Here is an 18,719-nt window from a genome sequence, read left to right on the forward strand (position 1 = left end):
CACACATGCACACGCTCACATGCACACACCACTCTCACACACACACTCGCGAACACAGAAACGCATACACATCCACACCACGCACACCCCCGTCACACACACGCACACACTCACATGCACACACCACTCTCACACACACACACGCTAACACAGAAACACATACACATCCACACCACACACACACACCCGTCACGCACATGCACACACGCACACACCACTCACACACACGCGCGAACACAGGCCCACACACACGTGCACGTGTGCGCACACTCCTCGGCCTCTGCGTATCCTGGGAGCACACTGTCCCCGGCAGCAGGACATCTGGATCTGGTCTTGATCTCACATTAACTCACTCCAAAACGCTGGGCCACTTGGACCTCTCTGGGTCTCGGTCTCTCCCCTTCTAAAATACAGGAGCTGAGCCTGGTGACTCCCAAGGGCACCCCCGCTCTGATAATTAGGGTTCTTCCCGGAAGACCTGGTTGATTTCCAAAAACACCTATCAGCAGACAGCAGTTAAGTTGGTAAGATCCAAACAGGCGCCAGGGTCCTCTGTAAATCTTTCATCCGACTCCCCAGCGGGTCAGGTGACCACAGGAGCTCCCACAGCCTCCGGGGCCGCTCCCAACGCCAGCTCAGCCGGCAACCGTCCAGAGAGGACCTAACGCGACGGCCCATCCCTGCTTCAGCGCTGGCCACCTGGGCTCTGCCTAACGGCCTGAGAGCTCATCTCATCATGACCCTGTCCCCTGAGCGCCAAGACAAGAGCAATAAAACAAACCAACGAAACTAAAGAAAACACCGGCAGCTTTTTTTTTTTAACCAAATGAGGCAGGTCAATGCTTCTTTCTCTTCTTTGAAAAGTATAAAGTGCTCCTGTTACAAAAATATTTTTGCTGCTGAATCTGCAGAAGCCGCCGCAGCGGCCAGCTGCCCAGCACACGCGCTTCCGGGCCCGGCCTGAGGCTGGGGTTGCTTCAAAGGCTAACGCTCAGCGACTGGCTCCGGCTCAACCGGGTGAGTCAACGCGCCTCCTGGAAACAGTTACGCTAACCTTTCATTTTCCTGAAAAAATAGGCAGTGGCGAAAACAGCACGTCGCCCACCCGTTCCCAGCAGGAGGCAGTGCTGCAGGACCCGCCTGGCTGCAGAGGAAAAGCAGAGTGGGCCGCGGAGGAGCTGAGGGGACGTGGGCACCTGAGACATCAGAGGGCCCGTGGTCCCGCTGGGAAGCGGGCAGGTGGCCCACGAGGGCCGGGGAGGTGGGCAGGTCCGTGGGCTGTGGACCCAGGTGAGCAGATGGGCTGGAGCTGAGCTATTGGGGCAGGACCAGGTACATAGTTTGTGGGGCTCAGGGCAAAATAAAAACATGGATGCCTTGTTTTAGACTTTTAAAGTGCCAATAAAGGCCTAAAGTATTAAGCTTTTCCTTTCTTCCTTGCTGTTCTCTCTCAAGCTGTCTGGATTTTTATTTATTTTTTTGCTATTTAGTGTCCCACTCCCTGGGGCACAAAGATACTCATGGGGTGAGTGCAGACCCAGGGGCCTTGGGACTCAGTGCTCTGCCCACCAGCTACCAGACAGAGCCGTGCACGGTGCCCCACCAGGGATGGGAAAGTCGAGCGGGGCACCTCCCCATCCCAAGGGCCCACTGCCTTGACCCCCAGAGGACAGACCACCTCAAGGGTACTGCAGCCTCCTTTCTCACCAGGATGTACTTGGTACCTGGATGGGATGGGAGAGGCTAGGCCCTGCCTGGTCGCGGGCAGAACGCCCATGGCATCACCCGCCCAAGCCCTGCTTCCATCCACTGCCCCAAGACGCCATGGGGTGTGCTCGCCCTAACCCAACTCCCCTGCGGAAAGGAGGCTGGTGGTGACTATTGTTTGGGGCCAGCAGTCCCAGGGGACTGGGAGTTGGGAGGCAGAGAACCTGCCCTGGGGGGGTGAGAGGGCCACAGGGGGAGGAACACCCACCACACGCTCCACTGTCTCAGGAGACATCAGTGACAAAACACAAATTCAAAGATAAAATTAAGACAGTGACCTCAGAGCATTAAACCACCAAGCGGGGGGCCCTCCTGAGCACAGCGCCTGAGAGTCCAGGGGTCACCCACCCATAAGGTGTCCTTGCCAGAGGCGGAGGTGGTGGGCCAAGAGGCAGATGCCGGGACGCAGGTTAGAGGGGGTGGGGAGCCTCAGTGATAGTCAGGGTGCGACCGAGGGAGCCGGTGAGCGGAGGTCGTGGCCCAGGAGCCCAGAGGCCGGAGCGGGAAGGGCCTGCTCTGCGGGCTGAGAATCACCAGCACACAAACTCTGAAGACGGCAGAACCGAGCTGCCACCGTCCACTTCCCCAGTGGACATATTGTCACCAAACAGAGATGGGAGGCGTGGGACGGGGGAAGGAGGGGACGGTGGCAGGTGTGCAAGGGGTTCAGGTGGGAGAGATGAGAGAAGCAGGAGAGCTGGAGGCAGAGAGAGAGAAGGAACAGGCTATGCAGAAATAAAGAAGCGGGAAAAGGCGAACACCACACGGAACGCCCCCCCCCCCGGCTGCCAACGGACGGCCCCACAGTATTCAGCCTCCTCTAAGCTGCAGCAGGACCCGCCGGCTTTCCTCCTGTGCCCACGTCTTGTTGTTCAAACCACAAAACGTCAACGGCCGAATGCAGCTCCCAGTGGCCAGGGGTGTTTCTATTCCGCGGCATCCAGGAGGAAAACGCCGTCCCCGCGGGCTGAGGCTCTCGGCTTCTCCGTACGTCGCCCCGTTGACCCCCACTTGCACCCGCTGACTTCATCTTGGCTGCTGCTGCTACAGCCGTGTTTGGCCAATAAATATTTATAAAAACCAGTGAATGGGGAAGCGACTAAATGAAAGAATGAATGAACAGGCCGGGTCCTGAAAGGTCCGCCAGGATCTCAAAGCGGGGTGAGCCGCGCCGGGTACTCCAGTCTGGGTGACTGGCTCTGGATGCAGCCCGGTCTCCGGCCGCTCGGCGCCCCATGGACTGAAGGCGCACTGGCTCCTCGCGTCCTGCGACCACTCAGAGCTTGTGCCATATGCAGAGAAATCGCCCAGAATATATAATTCCTTTCACATTTATTTTTAAAAAATTGTAAATATATATGCCCTCCACTAGATAAAAATAATTTGAGATGGTCAGTGACATAGGGCCTATTAAAAAAAGTTACTTAATATATATTCATGACATACAATAGGGACATAGAGTCCTGGCTGGTGTGGCTCAGGTGGCGGGGCATCGTCTTGTGCACTGAAAGGCCACCGGTTTGATTCCCAGGCAGGACACATGCCCAGGTTTTGGGGTCCATCCCCAGTAGGGGGCCTGCGCTGGATTGGCTGCTCCGCTCTCACATTGATGTTTTTCTCTCTCTCTTCCTCTCCTTTCTTATCTCTCTAAAAATCAATTTTTTAAAAAATTTTTAAAATATTTTTAAAAAATGGGGACATAGAGAATATTCTTACCACAGGGCAGTGGTTTCTATGAGCCGCCCAGTAGCCACAGCAAAGAGAGAGTGAGTCCTGTGTTCTCATCAGACTCTGGTGCCTTCATTAACAAAAGTAACTTGTTAATTAACACTTTTATTAGAATAATCAGTCCTCAGTTCGCCAGAATGTCCTATTTCTCCCTTGCCACAGCTTTGGGAAGCTGCCTCGACCCTGCCATGAATGAGAGGTGACCGGTCCCTTGTGAACACGTCACACATTCAGACCCTCAGGAGGTTGACTGCCTGAGAAACTGGAGCTTTCCGGAGTCTGACCAGGGATCCCAGAGGCCCAAGGCCAACAAAGAGTGCAGACAATACCCCGAGGAACCAGCTAAGTGGACACAGTGGCCTGTGTTCTGGGAGCTCTCGCAGACTCCTGGGAAATACGTGAGCACCTGGTTCAAGGTCCAGGTCCTCCAGGCCGGGCAGAAAAGGTCAGCTAAGCCGCTCACGTGCCCCCCTTTCCCTTTCCCTTTCCCTCGCCGGGCTCTCAGCTCGAGGTCCCCTCCTCGGATAAGCCTTCCTGCCCACGCGGCCTACAGAGGTGTCCCCGCCCGGCCTGCGGCCTCTCCGCACGCTCCTGCCTTGTACTCACCGCGGCCCTTACTGCGATCTCCTGCCTCCCCCGCTAGGTTGCAGCCTCACAGCTGCGGCCTGTTGCTGATACAACCTCAGCACTTAACAGTGTTTGACCGAAACAGATGCTCAATTAATACAGAGAAAATCCTTCAGTGAATAAGTGATAAGGGAAAGAGTGAACAGACCAGGCTGTAAACGATCATGAGATTTGAAACTGGATAATAATTTGCCCTGGCCGGTTCGGCTCAGTGGTTAGAATGTCAGCCCGCAGACTGAAGGGTCCCAGGTTCGATTCCGGCCAAGGGCACGCACCTGGGTTGCAGGCTGGATCCCCGGCCCCAGCTGGGGTGAGTGCGGGAGGCAGCCAATCGGTGTCCCTCTCACATCCATGGTCCCCTCTCTCTGTCTCTCTCTCCACCTTCCACTCTCTCTGAAAAGCAACAGAAAAAAATATCCTCAGGTGAGGGTTAAAGAAAACAAAACCGGATAATACTTTGCAAAACATCTTTAAATTCACATTATGACAGAGAAATGGGTAAAATTAAGACCTGTCTCTGCTGGACCCAGAAAAACTGACGCAGCACCTGCAGCAAAACAGCACAGTCCCTGCGAGGGAAAGACGAGTGACATCAGCTTCTGTCCCGGGCCATGTGGTCTCCATCCTAACTACTCAACTCTGCTCTATGCTTCTGTTTCAATAAAACTTTATTTACAAAAACAGACGGAAGGCGGGATATGGGCTGCAAATACCCCCTGGACGCCAACACGTGGTTACACGCTCCCTAAACTGTCCAGTGGCACCAATGCATGTCCCCCCTCAGTGAGGACGACAGGAGACACTCCCAATGGGCCACCTACAAATTCGGAGCCGGCGACCTGGCAACTGCTTTGCCAGAACCATAAATAAGAGCGTTTGTCCGATGCCCCGGGAGAGAGTGCCAACTGAAAAAAGGCATGACCATATTAAGAGAAAAAAGCAGCCAAAGAATTCCCTTCAATCAACTTAAGTTCCTGAACCGGGGCCAGAGAACACACAAGGGCCCTGGCCCGGTGGTTTGGGGAACTGAAACGTTTCACATTCCAAAGGGCACCGCCACCCGGAGGAGGAGCGCCTCCCGGGCCCAGGACAAAGGCCCCGGCGAGGCCGCCCCTCCGCGTCGGCGCTGAGGTGCCTAATGAAACATGGATCCTAGCCCCTAAAGATGGTAAAAGTCCGCAGGGTAACGGGCACCGGAACATCGACAGGGTCTGTGGCATCTTTAGCAAATGCAACGGCAGCTCTGTGAGGTCGGGGCAGAAAGGAGAAGGGCCACAGGAGACGGGCGCAGAGGGAGGGGAGGGGCGCAGAGGAGGAAACGGTGAGGGGCGGCCGGCCACGCAATCCGCACGCCAGGCCCCGGAGCCGGACCAGGGAGAGACAGGCGCGGGCCCGGCAGGCGACGGCCGCCGCAGAGCAGGCTCTGCGTTACCTGACTCGCTCTGGACCAGCAGCGGCTGAGTCAGCAGCGCCTCTGACAGTCAGGTTGCCTGAGGAGAGCCGGCTGCCAGGCGGGCGTGAGTCATGCTGCTCTCTCCCTCCCTCGGCATCCTCCCCGGGACCCTCCTCCCTCAGAGAGCCCAGGGCAGAGTCTCCACACCCAGGGCCAGACTCTGGGAGACAGGCCTGGAGAGGACCAGAGCCCGTCCCCGTGGCCCTGGGGCCTGGAGAGGACCAGAGCCCGTCCCCGTGGCCCTGGGGCCTGGAGAGGACCAGAGCCCGTCCCCGTGGCCCTGGGGCCTGGAGAGGACCAGAGCCCGTCCCCGTGGCCCTGGGGCCTGGAGAGGACCAGAGCCCGTCCCCGTGCCCCTGGGGCCTGCATCCAGCTCAGCGGTAAAAGGGCCTCTGAACACAAGCCACCCCACCCCCACCCCCACCCCCAGGTCTCACTCCTCAGCCACTTCAAACAGGTCTTTAGGTGGCGTCTGGCCCAAACGGTGGCCAGGGACAGGCGCAGGCCTGGGGGTGAGGGGAGGAAACCACCCGACAAGCCTCCACAGGCTGCTTCTAAATATTCCCCCCGCTGCCGGCGTCAGGGAACTGTGCCCACAGGAAGCCTCCCCACCTCCCAGCGCCTTGAGTTACCTGAGGCCACAAGCTCCCGGAGCCCCAGCAAAGCCAGGTGTCATCCAAACCCAGGCACCCTGGGAGCAGGGAGCACTGGCTGAGGAGTCGGGAGGAAAGTGGGGGGCAGCGGGGGGCGGCTTCTGCAACCTGCCTGGTGCACCATCATCTCATCTGAGAATCGGAGGCAGGAGCCCGGCCAGGTGCCTCCCCACCCCGCCCCCAACGAGCCCTGGGCCTCGCTTCCTTCTGAGCCGAGCGGGGTCTCCCACACTCGTACCCGGGACCCTGCATACTGGGGCCACCTGCCTGACAAGGGGGTCCCTGACTCTAGCAGCAAAGATGAACTGAAATCGGCAAATAAATCAGTCAATTGTAAGTTAGGGTAAGATGAGAGGGATAAATAAAGTCAATGTGATGGTCTCAGGGGTTATGTGTCCCCAGAGTGGCACGGGGGTGGGGAGGCAATAGAGGAGGGGGTGCTCGGCAGAGGGGTGGAGGGAGGGGGCACCCCGTCGGGCCAGACCCTTAGGGCCCTGTAGGAGTTAAGGTCTCTTTGGGGAAACGTGTGAAGGGTTGTGTGCAGACCCACAGGACATCAAGGGGCAGGGGGTGGGGTGGGGGTGGAGAGAGATGCTTTTCTCCAGGTGTGTTTGCTGATCAACACAGCTGGAGGCGCAGCTGTAACACAGCAACTCTCCCCTCTCGTCTTCCCCAGAACATCCCCAGGACTGCTGCCTCGGACTCGGGCCCAAAGCAAGCAAATCGCTCTTCCCTCCCCCCCTTTCTCTCTCTCTCCCCTACACGGGGGTGGGGGTGTCGGGGACGGGGGACCGGGGGACGGCACAGACAAAAGGCTGCCTTTGGATCAGAACTTACGATGTCCTGCGAACACGGTCAATGTCCTGTTAAACACATTTGGAAACGGTTCGCCTCTGGAGCTGAACTGGTTTGCCCTCAAAGCTGCTTCCTATTAAAATGTTTGCAGGCTCTGTCCTTCCTTCCTGCAGCCGCGTTCCCACTCAGGGCGAGCGTGGGGCCCCTCGAGGCCCCCCCCCCCGAGGGAAGGGGACCCACAAACCCAGGACAGAGGGGAAGGCCTGCATGGGACACTGCCTCCTCCGGCTTGGGGGGTGCAGCAGACCAGGTGAGAGGGGCCTGCTGGCTCCGTGAGCCTCCTTCCAAAAAGAGGCTCTAAACCCGGCAGGGACAGTGGGCGCACATGTGTCTGCTCGGCAGCGAGAAGCCAGAAGAGAGTTCTTTGGTCGCGAGCCCAGAATGTCTCGGCAACCTCAAGCCACGGGGGGAGGGAGGGGGTGGTTACTGGAGATATGAGGGGAGCTCCAGGAATGGAAGGAAAGGCGGGCAATCGGGGCTCACAGAGAGCTGAGACTCGGACAGTGCCGGGGTCTCAAGCCGTGGGTGACGGCCCGCTGCAGCCCCAAGGGGGGGATCTGCTTGGTCTCCTGGGTCACGGGCGTCAGTTGGGGAGGAGTAGGCCCCAAAGGAAACGCTGGCTGCTGCTCCCAGAGGGCGGCTGGTGACAAGTGGCAAGGACAACAGATGTCGGTGGCAATTTCCATTCACTGAAGGTGGCAAGAGCACCCCTTCAAGTAACGGGGAACCTTCAGGTGGAATCACGACGCTGGAGGGAAGAGACGGGCCCAGGTGAGGAGCCAACAACTCAGCCCCTGGGCCCTGTGGGAGGCGCCGTCACATGGGTCCACGGGGCTGTTAGCAAAGGGCCTGGAGGCTGGGCCGTGGCCTCACGTGGCCACTCGGTTTGGAACCAGGTGAAACCCTCAAGCCCAGTTTGTGCTGGTTCTGTTCTGCCTCCTCTTGAGTTTCCTGTCCTGCTTCCTTCCTGCTGCTCCGGAGGGTGACACAGCAAAGCTCCCGCCCCGCCCCGGCCTGTGCGCTATTAAATCCTGCATTCGCCAAAGTGAGGCCTCATTCCAAGCCGGTCCACGCCCTCCTACATAAATCATCAACCCTCAAAGCCCGGGGGGGGGGGGGGGGGGGCTGGAAGGCATGTCTACATTTTCCCCGCTTCCAACTACTATCCGCAAAGAAAAGTTGTTCAGTCCGTGGAAACCAGTCTCGTGTGGGCATCTGCAATTTAATACCCTTCCATGTCCGATCCCACTTCGAAAAGCCACGTTCGTCCACCTCTCCGCTGTCAAACCCCTTCTTCCCGGGCTAGAAACACATCTCAAGGAGCGAGCTGCTGGCGGAGGGGCGGCTCCGGGGCCCGGAGGAGCCAGGTCATAATCGCTCCGTGAGGCTGGTCTGTCGAGATCTCCCACATCCTGCCTGGACATGCCAGGACGACACGAGCACACGCTCCACCTTGGCTCAAACTCCGAAGAGGATATCCCCCCAGCCAGAACAGAGGCACGGTCCGCGCCCACGCACTCCAAACCCGACCGGCTCTGTGGGGGCGGCTGGCGCAGCACCCGGGCCAGCGCCCTGCCTGCCAAGAGCCCCCCTGCTGGCTGCTCCCGAGGGCCCGGTGGAGCTGAAAGTCCCGGGGGGGAGCGGGGCTGAGGGATGTGCTATTCTGGCTGCCTCCTTCCGGTAAGGCTGCCACATCCTGGACACCTTCCTAGCAGTGCTGCTAAACAGGGACGCGCCAGCCTCCTGTGGGCATTTAAAATCCAGCTGTCCTGCCCGGCCGGCGTGGCTCAGCAATTGAGCATCGACCTAGGATCCAGGAGATTGCGATTCGATTCCCGGTCAGGGCACATGCCCGGGTTGCAGGCTCCATCCCCAGTCGGGGGCATGCAGGAGGCCGCCGATCAATGACTCTCATCATGGATGTTTCTAGCTCTCTGTCTCCCTCTCCCTTCCTCTCTCTCTGAAATCAATACAAATATATTTTAAAAATAATAAAATAAAAAAATAAAATCCAGCCATCCCTTCGCAACGAAAGGCCAGGCTCTGCCCCTTCACGAATGAATGGCCATGGGCTTGAGCAATCGGGGCGCAGCGGCCCTGCTGACCTAGAAGGTATAACTTCACTGCAGCATCGCTGTGTGGCCTTGGGCAAGTTACTTAACCTCTCTGAGCCTGTTTCTTCCTCCATCCAGTGGGGATACTACAGCTACGCTGCAGCTGAGGTGAAAGTAACAAATGAAAGCAGAGGCTGGCCCAGCATTAGAGCTTATCGAATAGAAGTTATTGTGATTCTATTGGACCAATAAACACCGTGAAAGACTGGTTGTTACCAGCAAGTCCACAGTAACCTGATATAAATAACGGACAACTGAAGCCTTGCTAAGGCCAGTTACCTATGCCGGGCACAGAGCCTGGTCTGCCCCGACGAGCAGCGGGGCCGGGCCAGCCCACCTCCAGGTGGTTTGCAGAGACCTGGAAAAGGAGACTCCTCCCTGGTGCTCGCTCTGACCTCCCCCTGGGCCAGCGACAAGATTCCACCCTACCCCGAGCTTCCCTCCTCACGAAGTCTGGAAAACGACACGGGTGCGAAGAAACCAGCAAACGCGCTCTCCCTGCGCACGTGGCACACAGCGAACCAAAGCTCCACAGTCAACCCACTGACACGCGGGAAGTGCCGACGTCTAATGAGATCTGGAGTTAGTGTCAGGCGTGAGGACGCTGCTCAGCGACTCAACAGAGCAAACGTGACGGCAGCAAGTAGGACATTTCAGTAGGAAGCCACCCACGTTCGGACCCAGCGCCGCCCGAATCGAGTTCACTGTTTCCGTTTGGAAAAGGGGGGGAGAGAGGCTCTCAGGTAGTTACCATTCGCGTGAACACCTTCTGCAGGTGAGTCACACGCACGTTAGTGCACTGAATGCTCGGGGAAGCTCTGGAAGGGAGACCTCCATTGGCTTGGTTAATTCAAGTTTCCAAAATTTTTTAAACTATGGGGTATTGTTTTAAATCCTGCAAAAACCTGATTTGGGAGACCAGGCTTGTCTTCGAACTTAGAATATAGAAGTGAAGAAAAATCCGTAACGGTAGCTGCCTCCAAATGGGAGACGATGTTCACTGCTCACCTGTAATTTCTTTATAAACCTACGGCTTTTGTTTATAAAAACGTAAAATGCTATTTTTTCAACTCTCTGATCTCACGGCTGCTTATTACAGACGCGGCCACGGGCCCCTCCCGCTCCCCACCCGGGCCTCACTCAGCGTCTCCTGCACCCGCCCCTTGGTCCAGGCGTGATGGTTCCATCCAGCTTTGGCGCTCTCGCCGGAGCACCTCGGGCGCCTTGGCCTCTCCGGGTCTGAGCGGGTCTGAGCCAGGGCACCTGGCGCTCGGGCCGACAGGCAGGGACACGCTCGCTCACCTCATGGTCGATCTTGATGAGGGCGATGTCTGCCTTCTCGTCTACGTCTTTGATTTTGGCTTCGTAGGTGGCGCCGTTCTTGAGCTCGACTTTGACCCGGTGCTTGTTGGTCACCACGTGGGCGTTGGTCACAATCAATCCGTCTTCGGACACGATAAACCCAGACCCGCTGGCCACCGGCACCTCCCTCTTAGAAAAAGGGAGCCTGGAACCCAAAAGAGCGCCCAGGTAAGCCTGAAACCCCGAAACGCCACCCTTCACCGCGCTGGCGAGGGGGCAAGATGCATCTAGCCGTTGCTGCTGCACATTCGGGGTTCGCTGAACATCAGAAAAGGGGACGTGAGGCCGACTTTCACGTGCATCCAAACAATGCCACGTAGAAAAGACTCTCTGGGAATCTCCTCAGAGCCAGAGGTTCTTCAAACGTCTAGAAGGGTCAGGTTTAAATAGTTATTAAACCGGCCGTTGTGGCTCAGTGGTTGAGCATCGACCTGTGAACCAAGAGGCCAGGGCACGTGCCCAGGTTGCGGCCTCGATCCCCAGCAGGAGGCGTGCGGGAGGCAGCCGATCGGCGATGTTTCGCTCTCATCGAGGATGTTTCTCTCTCTCTCTCCCTCTCCCTTCCTCTCTCTCTAAAAAAAAAAAAAAATCAATAAAACCATGTTTTTAAAAAAACTTTTTAAAAAAGTAATAATAAATAAATGAATAAATAAGTAGTCAAACAGGGAAACATCCTAAGGGAGAAACGCTCTCTTCCCTAGGACATTCGTGACCCTGACGGGCTGCTGACCGCAGCAGGCACCGGTCGGGGCTCTGGGGGCTGCAGGGCAAGGGGAACCCTCCTTACTTGCGGAACAGCTCGATGTGGACCACGGCAGGGGCGATCTTCTCCACCACGTCGGCGATGAAGTTGTATTTATGGCGCAGACTGTTGGGATCTTCCTGCCCTGGGGACAAAAGCAAAGGGAAGACGCTTAAAAACACTCCTCTCTGCCCCCGGCGCGGTCACCTGCAGGAGGTGTGGGTGCGAGGGCGTCCGAGGTGTTTGGAAGCCTGAAGGGGGGTGGGGACATCTCAGACCCGGGCTCCGCGGCAAAGACGCCTCTGGCCGTTGCACGGACACTGGCTCAGATACGACGCACGTCCACCGCGGGCGACCTCTGCTCGGCTTTCCTCCTTCACAGGCTCACCGGGAAGATGTCCAGCCGGAGGCACCAGCAAGCACCTGGGCCCCGGCTGCCGAGGACGCCTTGGCCTGCACCCCTCTCCGCCAGGTCCCCTCCCCGGCGTCCCCGCAGCACAGAGAAGCACCCCTTCCCGAAACGCCGCCTTCGAGGGCAGGGCTGAGGCTGCTCCTGACGAGACGCCCATCAGATGTTACTGACTTAAAAGATATTGTGAAAAGGCATTAAGGCAAAGGCACGGACCCCACGGCTACCACAGGCCACGAGAGGCCACGGTCTGTCCCCACAGCAGTGTTCCACCACACCTGACCATTCATTCCAACCTGGACACCGTTGCCAAAGGCACAAGAGGGACCTTGATATGGGGGGGGGGTCAAACGATCATAATTTCCTATATAAAAATACACACTGTAATTAGCGAGCCCCACATGGTGGGCATTTTTGAAGCTACCTTCAGACAAAGCTGCCACACAGCCACGTGGGGCTCCCAGCAAAGCGAAGGGTTAGTTTCCAACCCACAGATGCACGGGCCCAGGGCACCTTATTCAGACAGGAGCTCCCAGAGACCCAGGGTCCCAGGACACCCGTTTTGCTGGCACAGGAGGTGGCAGAGGCAGTGTGGACCCAGCAGTACAACCTGAGCCTGTGACTCTAGGCCCTAATCCCTGCCACCTGCTGATATTCCCCAACCAGCCCCTCTTGGCCCAGGCAGGCTGGAGGGCCCTGAGGCTGGTCTGCCGCCGGGACCCACACCCCTTCCTTTCTCTCTCGTCTCTGCCTGGCCGTGGGCCCGGCTCGGCGCTGCACGAAGCTCGCTGGGGGGACCGCAGACTCTGCCGGCCGCTCTTGACCGCCGGCCCCACGCGGAACCTGGCAGGAAGCTCTCAAAAACCTTCATGGAGGGATGTGATGCCTGGTGCATCGGAAAACTTTAAATTAGGACTGGAACTCTGTCTTTTTATTGCATTTTGGTAATGATTCCTTTTTAGCACATTGTACAAAAGAATCGACTCGTGATGGAGAAGAAACACAAAGAAAAGAAACCCGTCACCACGGATGGTCTGAGAAGCACCGATGGGTCCCCCTCACACTCACACGCCCTGTGACAGGCGCCCTCAGGATTCGCAACACGAGCCCAGGGGTTAGGGCACAGCTCTGGCCTGCACCACCGCCCCCACTTACCCCAGGGCCTGAGCGCCCCCAGCACATGTGCACACACGGGCGCACACGCTCACACTCACTCGTGTGCCTCCTCCCTGCGAGGGGGCAGCTGCTCCCCAGGCCAGGCCGCAGGGACAGCTGTGACACTCACACTGTGGCTCTCAGGGGGGCACATCCACAGGCCTCCCGTGGGCACCACAGCGTCTGTAGGCTGTGCCCTTGGCCCCCCCCCCCCATGGCTGTGTCCCCACCAGGGAGCTCAGTAACCCAACTCAATGCCACGGGGCACAGGGGCCCTGGGGGCCAGCCTGCCTCTCTCGAGCTTTCCTCCTGGAGCGACAGACCTCGAACAAAGGGCCCCTCTTGTCCCAGACACTGGCTCTGAGCCCCTTTATCTCAGGGTTGGAAGCTGCCCTCCCGGCCACTTGGAGAAAGCAGCTAGTTCCCGTTTTAGCTGGAAAGACCCGTGTTTATCTCAGGGTTGGAAGCTGCCGTCCTTTACAGAGCGAGACTTTCTAAGGTGCAGGAAAACATCTGCAACTTCTAGGCAAGAAAAACTCATTCAGCGAGTTCACGTGGCCCCGTTTTACCACCTTTGTCTCACACCCTCTCACACGCGACCTTGTTTTTACTTTTCCTTCTTCCTGTGGAAATGGAAAATCAGACACTGGCCCCGGGTTATATTTAGGGAAACCAAGGCTCACTGACTTTAAATGGCTTCTCCATAGACACCAAGTTTTCTTAATAGAGAGTATAAATAACAGGGAAATCTGAGCAAAGCCGCAGCTCTGTTTACTTAATACTGGCCCACGTGTGTCTGCCGCCCGCCCAGGTCTCCAGGTGGCTGCGGTTAACTGGTGTGTCTCCCAAGTTACTCCAACGGGAGATACAAATAAGGGGAGAGGAACATTCCTTCCCATCCCAGAACCGGGAACATGCCCAGACGCCGCTGTAAACAGCCCTCTGGGCGTCCTCAGCTCCGCCTCCTGGGCGAGGCCAAGGCAGGTCTCAGTCCGACCAGGCCAGCAACCCCCAGGGAAGCGGATCTGAGATCCTCATGAGAAAGACAATTATTAGTCTTGCCACTAAGGACCATTAACTCACTTCCTCTTGCTGACTTCCAAACAAGCATGGGGGAATTTGCTCACATTGGGCTTGAAAATAAACATGGGTTTTTCCAGCTAAAAAACGGGAACTAGCTGCTTTCTCCCATAAACTAGAGAAGGTGGCCCCAGGCTCTGTCCACCTGGGGCAGCCACATAGGAGAGCAGGGAGGAGAGCGGCCTGGGCGCCGGGAGCCCGTTTCCATCCTCGGTCTGCCGGGTGGCCTCCATTTCCCCGTCTGTAAAATGGGACCAACTGCCTCCAGCAGGGGCCGCAAAGTCTATCCCAGCTCCAACCCCGACTCCAACCTGCTACAGGGAGATATGAGCGTGCGGAGTTCGAGATGGGGCACAGGACTCTCCGGATGCTGCCGATAAATAAACAGAGGAGCAGCACTGGGAGCACAGACCACACGGAGAAGGCCGGCCGACAGGCCTTCATTGCGCAGCTGAGAGGAGCGAGCACCCGTGACCTCCGCTGCCCTCGCTGGGTGGACCAGCGTCAGCGGGAAAGTTACACAGAACACAAACAAGGGAACATAAGGGACATCGACCGACTGTTCACAGGTGGCCAAACTGTCAACCGAAGAGGAAGTGTTTGTCTTCCCCAAATGCAATTCCAGAACAGGAGCAAAGGTGTCTCTCAGCGCAGCCTGGCTCGGGGTGAGTCCTGCTGCAGGACGTGAAAACGTCCAGCAAACTAGCAGAAGTCTCATGGTCTTTAGAAACCCCGGCTGACCCCGTCGCTACTGGCCAGAGAGGTCAGCCTGGGTGAAGCACTCCCAGAGATGGTACGAGGCCGGCTCTGCCACACCCACCCTCTGAGTGACGCCGACGGATGGGGCCCGGGGGGGGGGGTCCCCGGCCACTCAGCCTGGGGAGGACGGTAAGACCACAAGCTCTGGTCTCAGAACACGGCACTTACCTGTTGTGTGAACTGGGGGATATCACCTAAGTCTTCCCCATAAAATAACACCTCCCCCAATGTGTTCTGGATGCGGAGTTTATGAGCTGCTGTATATGAAGAGCTTGGCCAAGTCATACCATATAGTTTAAAATGAAAAAAATAAAAATAAAGAATGGGTCCAGGTGCTGCTCAGCAGGCAGCTCTGGACCGGCGGGAGCACCACCTCAGTGGTCCCGCAGAGCGGTGAGGGGACAAGGAAAGCCATCGAGAGAACCACTCTCTCCATCCCGGCAAGTTCATGCAGAGCCGGGAGGCCCCTCCTCATGGAGCATCCTGGCCCCGGGGCAGAGGCAGAGGCCAAGGGGAAGCTGTAGGGCAGGCCGGATGTTCGGATGTTCGGCTCTGACGTGCACCTCTGTTCCCCAGCTTACGAGAGAGCGAGCCCCCCACAGCCAGCGCAGAAGGAGGGCAAGGAGCTAGGTGAGCAGAACGGTCGGAACCAAAGCCCCGCGGCACCTTCAGCCTCCCAGGGGGCAACCAGCCCGCCGCAGAAGAAGAGAACCTATTTCCCTGTGGGCAGGCGGCCTGTTCCTTAGGCCAGAACCGAGGTGGCGGAGGCCACGGGGACGCAAACCCCTGCGCAGGGTCAAGGCCTGGCCCTCCCAACGGTGCCACGGGTGCGCAGAAAGCTGGGATGGGCCAGCGCTGAGGATGGCCTGCCGTCTGCGGGACACTGGCGATCGAGAATGCAGAGACGCGAAAGGGAGGCATCGTCTACGCTCCTGATTCACGAAAAAAAGAGAAAAGAAAGAGAGGAAACACTGACCTGACCAACTTAGAGGAACTCGGCATGACCCTAAAAAGCCAGACAAAAGACGTAAGAAAACTGCAGACTAACGTCCAACGTAAATATCGGCCAAATAGCCTTAAATATTTTAGAAAACAGAATTCAGCAAGTACAATAAAAGGGGTCACATATCATGACCAGGTGGGGCTTGCCCAGGGAAGGGTAGAGAATGTTGGTTTAACATTTGAAAAGCAAACAGTGTAACTTACATATTAACACACAAGGTGCGGCGAAGGTGGGTCTGCAGTTGCAAGTACGTGAGACAGAGAGTTTATTCTTGTATGTTGATTTATTAATTACTGTATTATTTTCCACACAAAAAACTGCAAACCTACTTTTGCCCCACCTGGGACTAGAAGAGAAAACCCAAGTGATCGTCTCAATAGATGAAAAAAAAAAGATCTGACAACGTTGAACACGCATTCGTGGTAAAAAACAAACAAACAAACAGTCGGCAAACTAGAAAAAGAGGAGAATTTTCTCAGCCTGATAAAAGGGATCAACAAAAACCCTAAAACTAACGCCAGCCTTCGCGGGGAGGGGCTGGACGCCTTCCCTCTCCCGGCAGGACCGAGGCAGGGACGCCCACTCTTCCAGGTCTGTCCGGCACCCTACACAGAACAACTTGGCCAGGAAAGGAAATGAAAGGCTTAAAGATTGGAAAGGAGGGTATAAAACTCTCGTTATTTGCCAAGAACATAAGGGTCCATCAGAAAAAGCTTTGGAATCTATAAATATACCACTTAGAATAAACGCGTTGATCAATGCCACAGGAAAGCAGGTCAATACACACAACTGGATTTCTATGTATTAGCAATAAAAAATTGAAAACTAAAATTGTAAAAATACCAATTATAACAGCACCAAAAATATTACTTAGGGAGCCGTTTATCAAAATATGTGCAAGACTGGTATATACCGAAAGCTACAAAACTGCTGAAATAAATTAAAGACCTAAATAAATGGAGAGAGATACCATACTCATGAGTCCGAAGTCTCCCTATTGTTAAGCTATCGATTCCTCCCAAACTGACCTACGGATTCAATATACTCCCAATGAAGAGCTCAGCAGGACTTTTTATAGAAACCGATAAGCTGTTTCTAAAATTTATGTGGAAAGCAAAGAACCTGGGGCACCCGAAACAATTCTCAGAAAGAGAAAACTGAATGAGAGAGTATGTGATTTTATTTTAAACAGAAAGAAGTCTGAATAACTGGAACCAGTAATGACTCACAGCATTTTAAAGACAGGGCTTTCCACTTACCTAATAAATATTTATCATCACTGGTTTTAAACACAACAAATGACCCATTAAGAGGAGCCAACATTTCCTATAATTTCACGAATTGTTAAACTGGCAGGATTCCAGCCGAGGGTGATGAATGATTCACTTTTCCTCCTTGTAAACCTCAAGTCCAGCACCAACTCCACACACGCTGCCTCCTTGGAGCCCCCCGTCCCTGGAGTTTCACAGAAAACACTCCTCAGGGACCTTCGACGACTCCTTACGGGAGGAAAGAGACACACACAGCGTGGGTAAGTTTTCATAATGACTGTATTGTCAAAATCAGAGTCAGAGGCACCTCCACCATTAAGTGTTTCCTGAGACGAGCCAGGCACCAGGTTAAGTGCTTGACATACACGATCACATCGAAGACAATACGCAGCAGTGAAAATGGAAACCACGAGGAGGGGACGGCTTCGCGCCGGAGAACGCAGCAGGGCCAGGACTCGGGACCGACCGCCCGGCCCTCGCCGACGGCAGGAACCAGCACACAGCCCACTTTCTCGCCAGAGCTGGTAAACAGAATGAATTGGGAAAGCGGGACGCAGTGCGTTCGAGGGGAAGGAAATGAACCCTCCTGTATTCAGAGGAAACAGCATGTTCCCAAAATTCAAATCAGCGTCGCAGGCAGACTGGTCAAACCAGTGGCATTTTGATGCGCTGTCCCAATTCGCGAGCCCAGCGCAAAACGCAATGTGCGGCCCTTGTTCCAAAATCATTCAGAATTCCGAGGCAGTCAGCAGAGAAGCAAGCGCAGGGCCCGGGGGTGCTGCGCCCACGGGGCCGGCCCTGCCCGCACCGCCAAGGCCAACGGCGCGGGGAGGCGGGAGGGGAACACCCGACCGCTGAGCTTCAGGCGGAGGATGGGGCCCGGCCACGCCGCCCGCCACGCCGGGGCTTTGACCTCAGAACTGGAATGCGGGCCCCGTGACTCTGGCCGAGCACCTAGGGCCCGCGAGGACACCTGTCCCAGGTGTGCAGAAGCGTGGAGGCCGGATCAGCAGACAGGTGGTTAACGAACCTGACGCTGAGCAGCCGGACTGGGGCCGGTCCACACTCAGGCGGGCCGGCGGGTGACTTTTCACTAAGAAAAGCTCCCTTTGTGGGGCTGCATGCCGAATTCGAGAACAGCCCTGAGAGGCGCAGGGGAGGCCAGGCCGGCGGAGCGGGCGGAAGAGAGGCAGGCGGCTGCCTCTGAGGGAGCCAGGATGGCAGGGAACCAGGCTTCCTCCCCAGCCGGTGAGCCCGGACCCCTTTCTCCCCGAGCGGCAGGAGAGAAAGCAAATTGAACAGGTTCCTAACAGGTAACGGGGCCTCCTGTCTGCAAGAGGGGCTGCCCGGGGGAGGAAGAAACGTCCTCGGTGTGAGCGACTGCGTTCTGTCTGTCTGTCCTGCTCCGTCAGATCCCAGGAAACTGGTCGGCCACAGCTCCAAGCCAGGGGCTGGCCCAGGCCGGTCTGGGGCATGGAGGCAGCAGACCCAGGAGCGAGACTCTGCACATTCCAGAAAACCAGGCCCCCGCTCCGACCGGTGATGCGGCTGCAGATGCCGGGCCATCGGGGGCCTGGGCACAGGGGGGCCTGGGCGGCTGGGTCTCCCTGAGGCCTGCAGGGAGAGGGCACAGGACAGAGGCGGCACCTGGCTGTGGCCCAGGTGGCAGAGGAGGTGTGACATCAACCTGAGGACCCTCCGCAGGTCTGGGGAAGGAGACAGGAAAGACACCGTGTTGTTG

At 56.8% G+C, this 18,719-nt stretch overlaps 1 protein-coding gene across 2 annotated transcripts in view; it reads right to left on the minus strand.

Moving 5' to 3' along the window:
• HTRA1 (HtrA serine peptidase 1) overlaps positions 1-18,719 on the minus strand; it is a 43,936-nt gene that overhangs the window by 13,831 nt on the left and 11,386 nt on the right. For both annotated transcript variants that reach the window (XM_087824055.1, XM_087824054.1), the window contains exons 2-3: positions 11,347-11,446; positions 10,500-10,704 (exon numbers count right to left, since the gene is read on the minus strand). In XM_087824055.1, coding sequence (XP_087680181.1) covers positions 10,500-10,704; positions 11,347-11,446 — 305 coding nt within the window. The remainder of the gene's footprint in view (positions 1-10,499; positions 10,705-11,346; positions 11,447-18,719) is intronic.

Source organism: Miniopterus natalensis, chromosome 14 (genome assembly GCF_054644295.1).
Source record: "Miniopterus natalensis isolate mMinNat1 chromosome 14, mMinNat1.hap1, whole genome shotgun sequence".
Classification (NCBI taxonomy): domain Eukaryota; kingdom Metazoa; phylum Chordata; class Mammalia; order Chiroptera; family Miniopteridae; genus Miniopterus; species Miniopterus natalensis.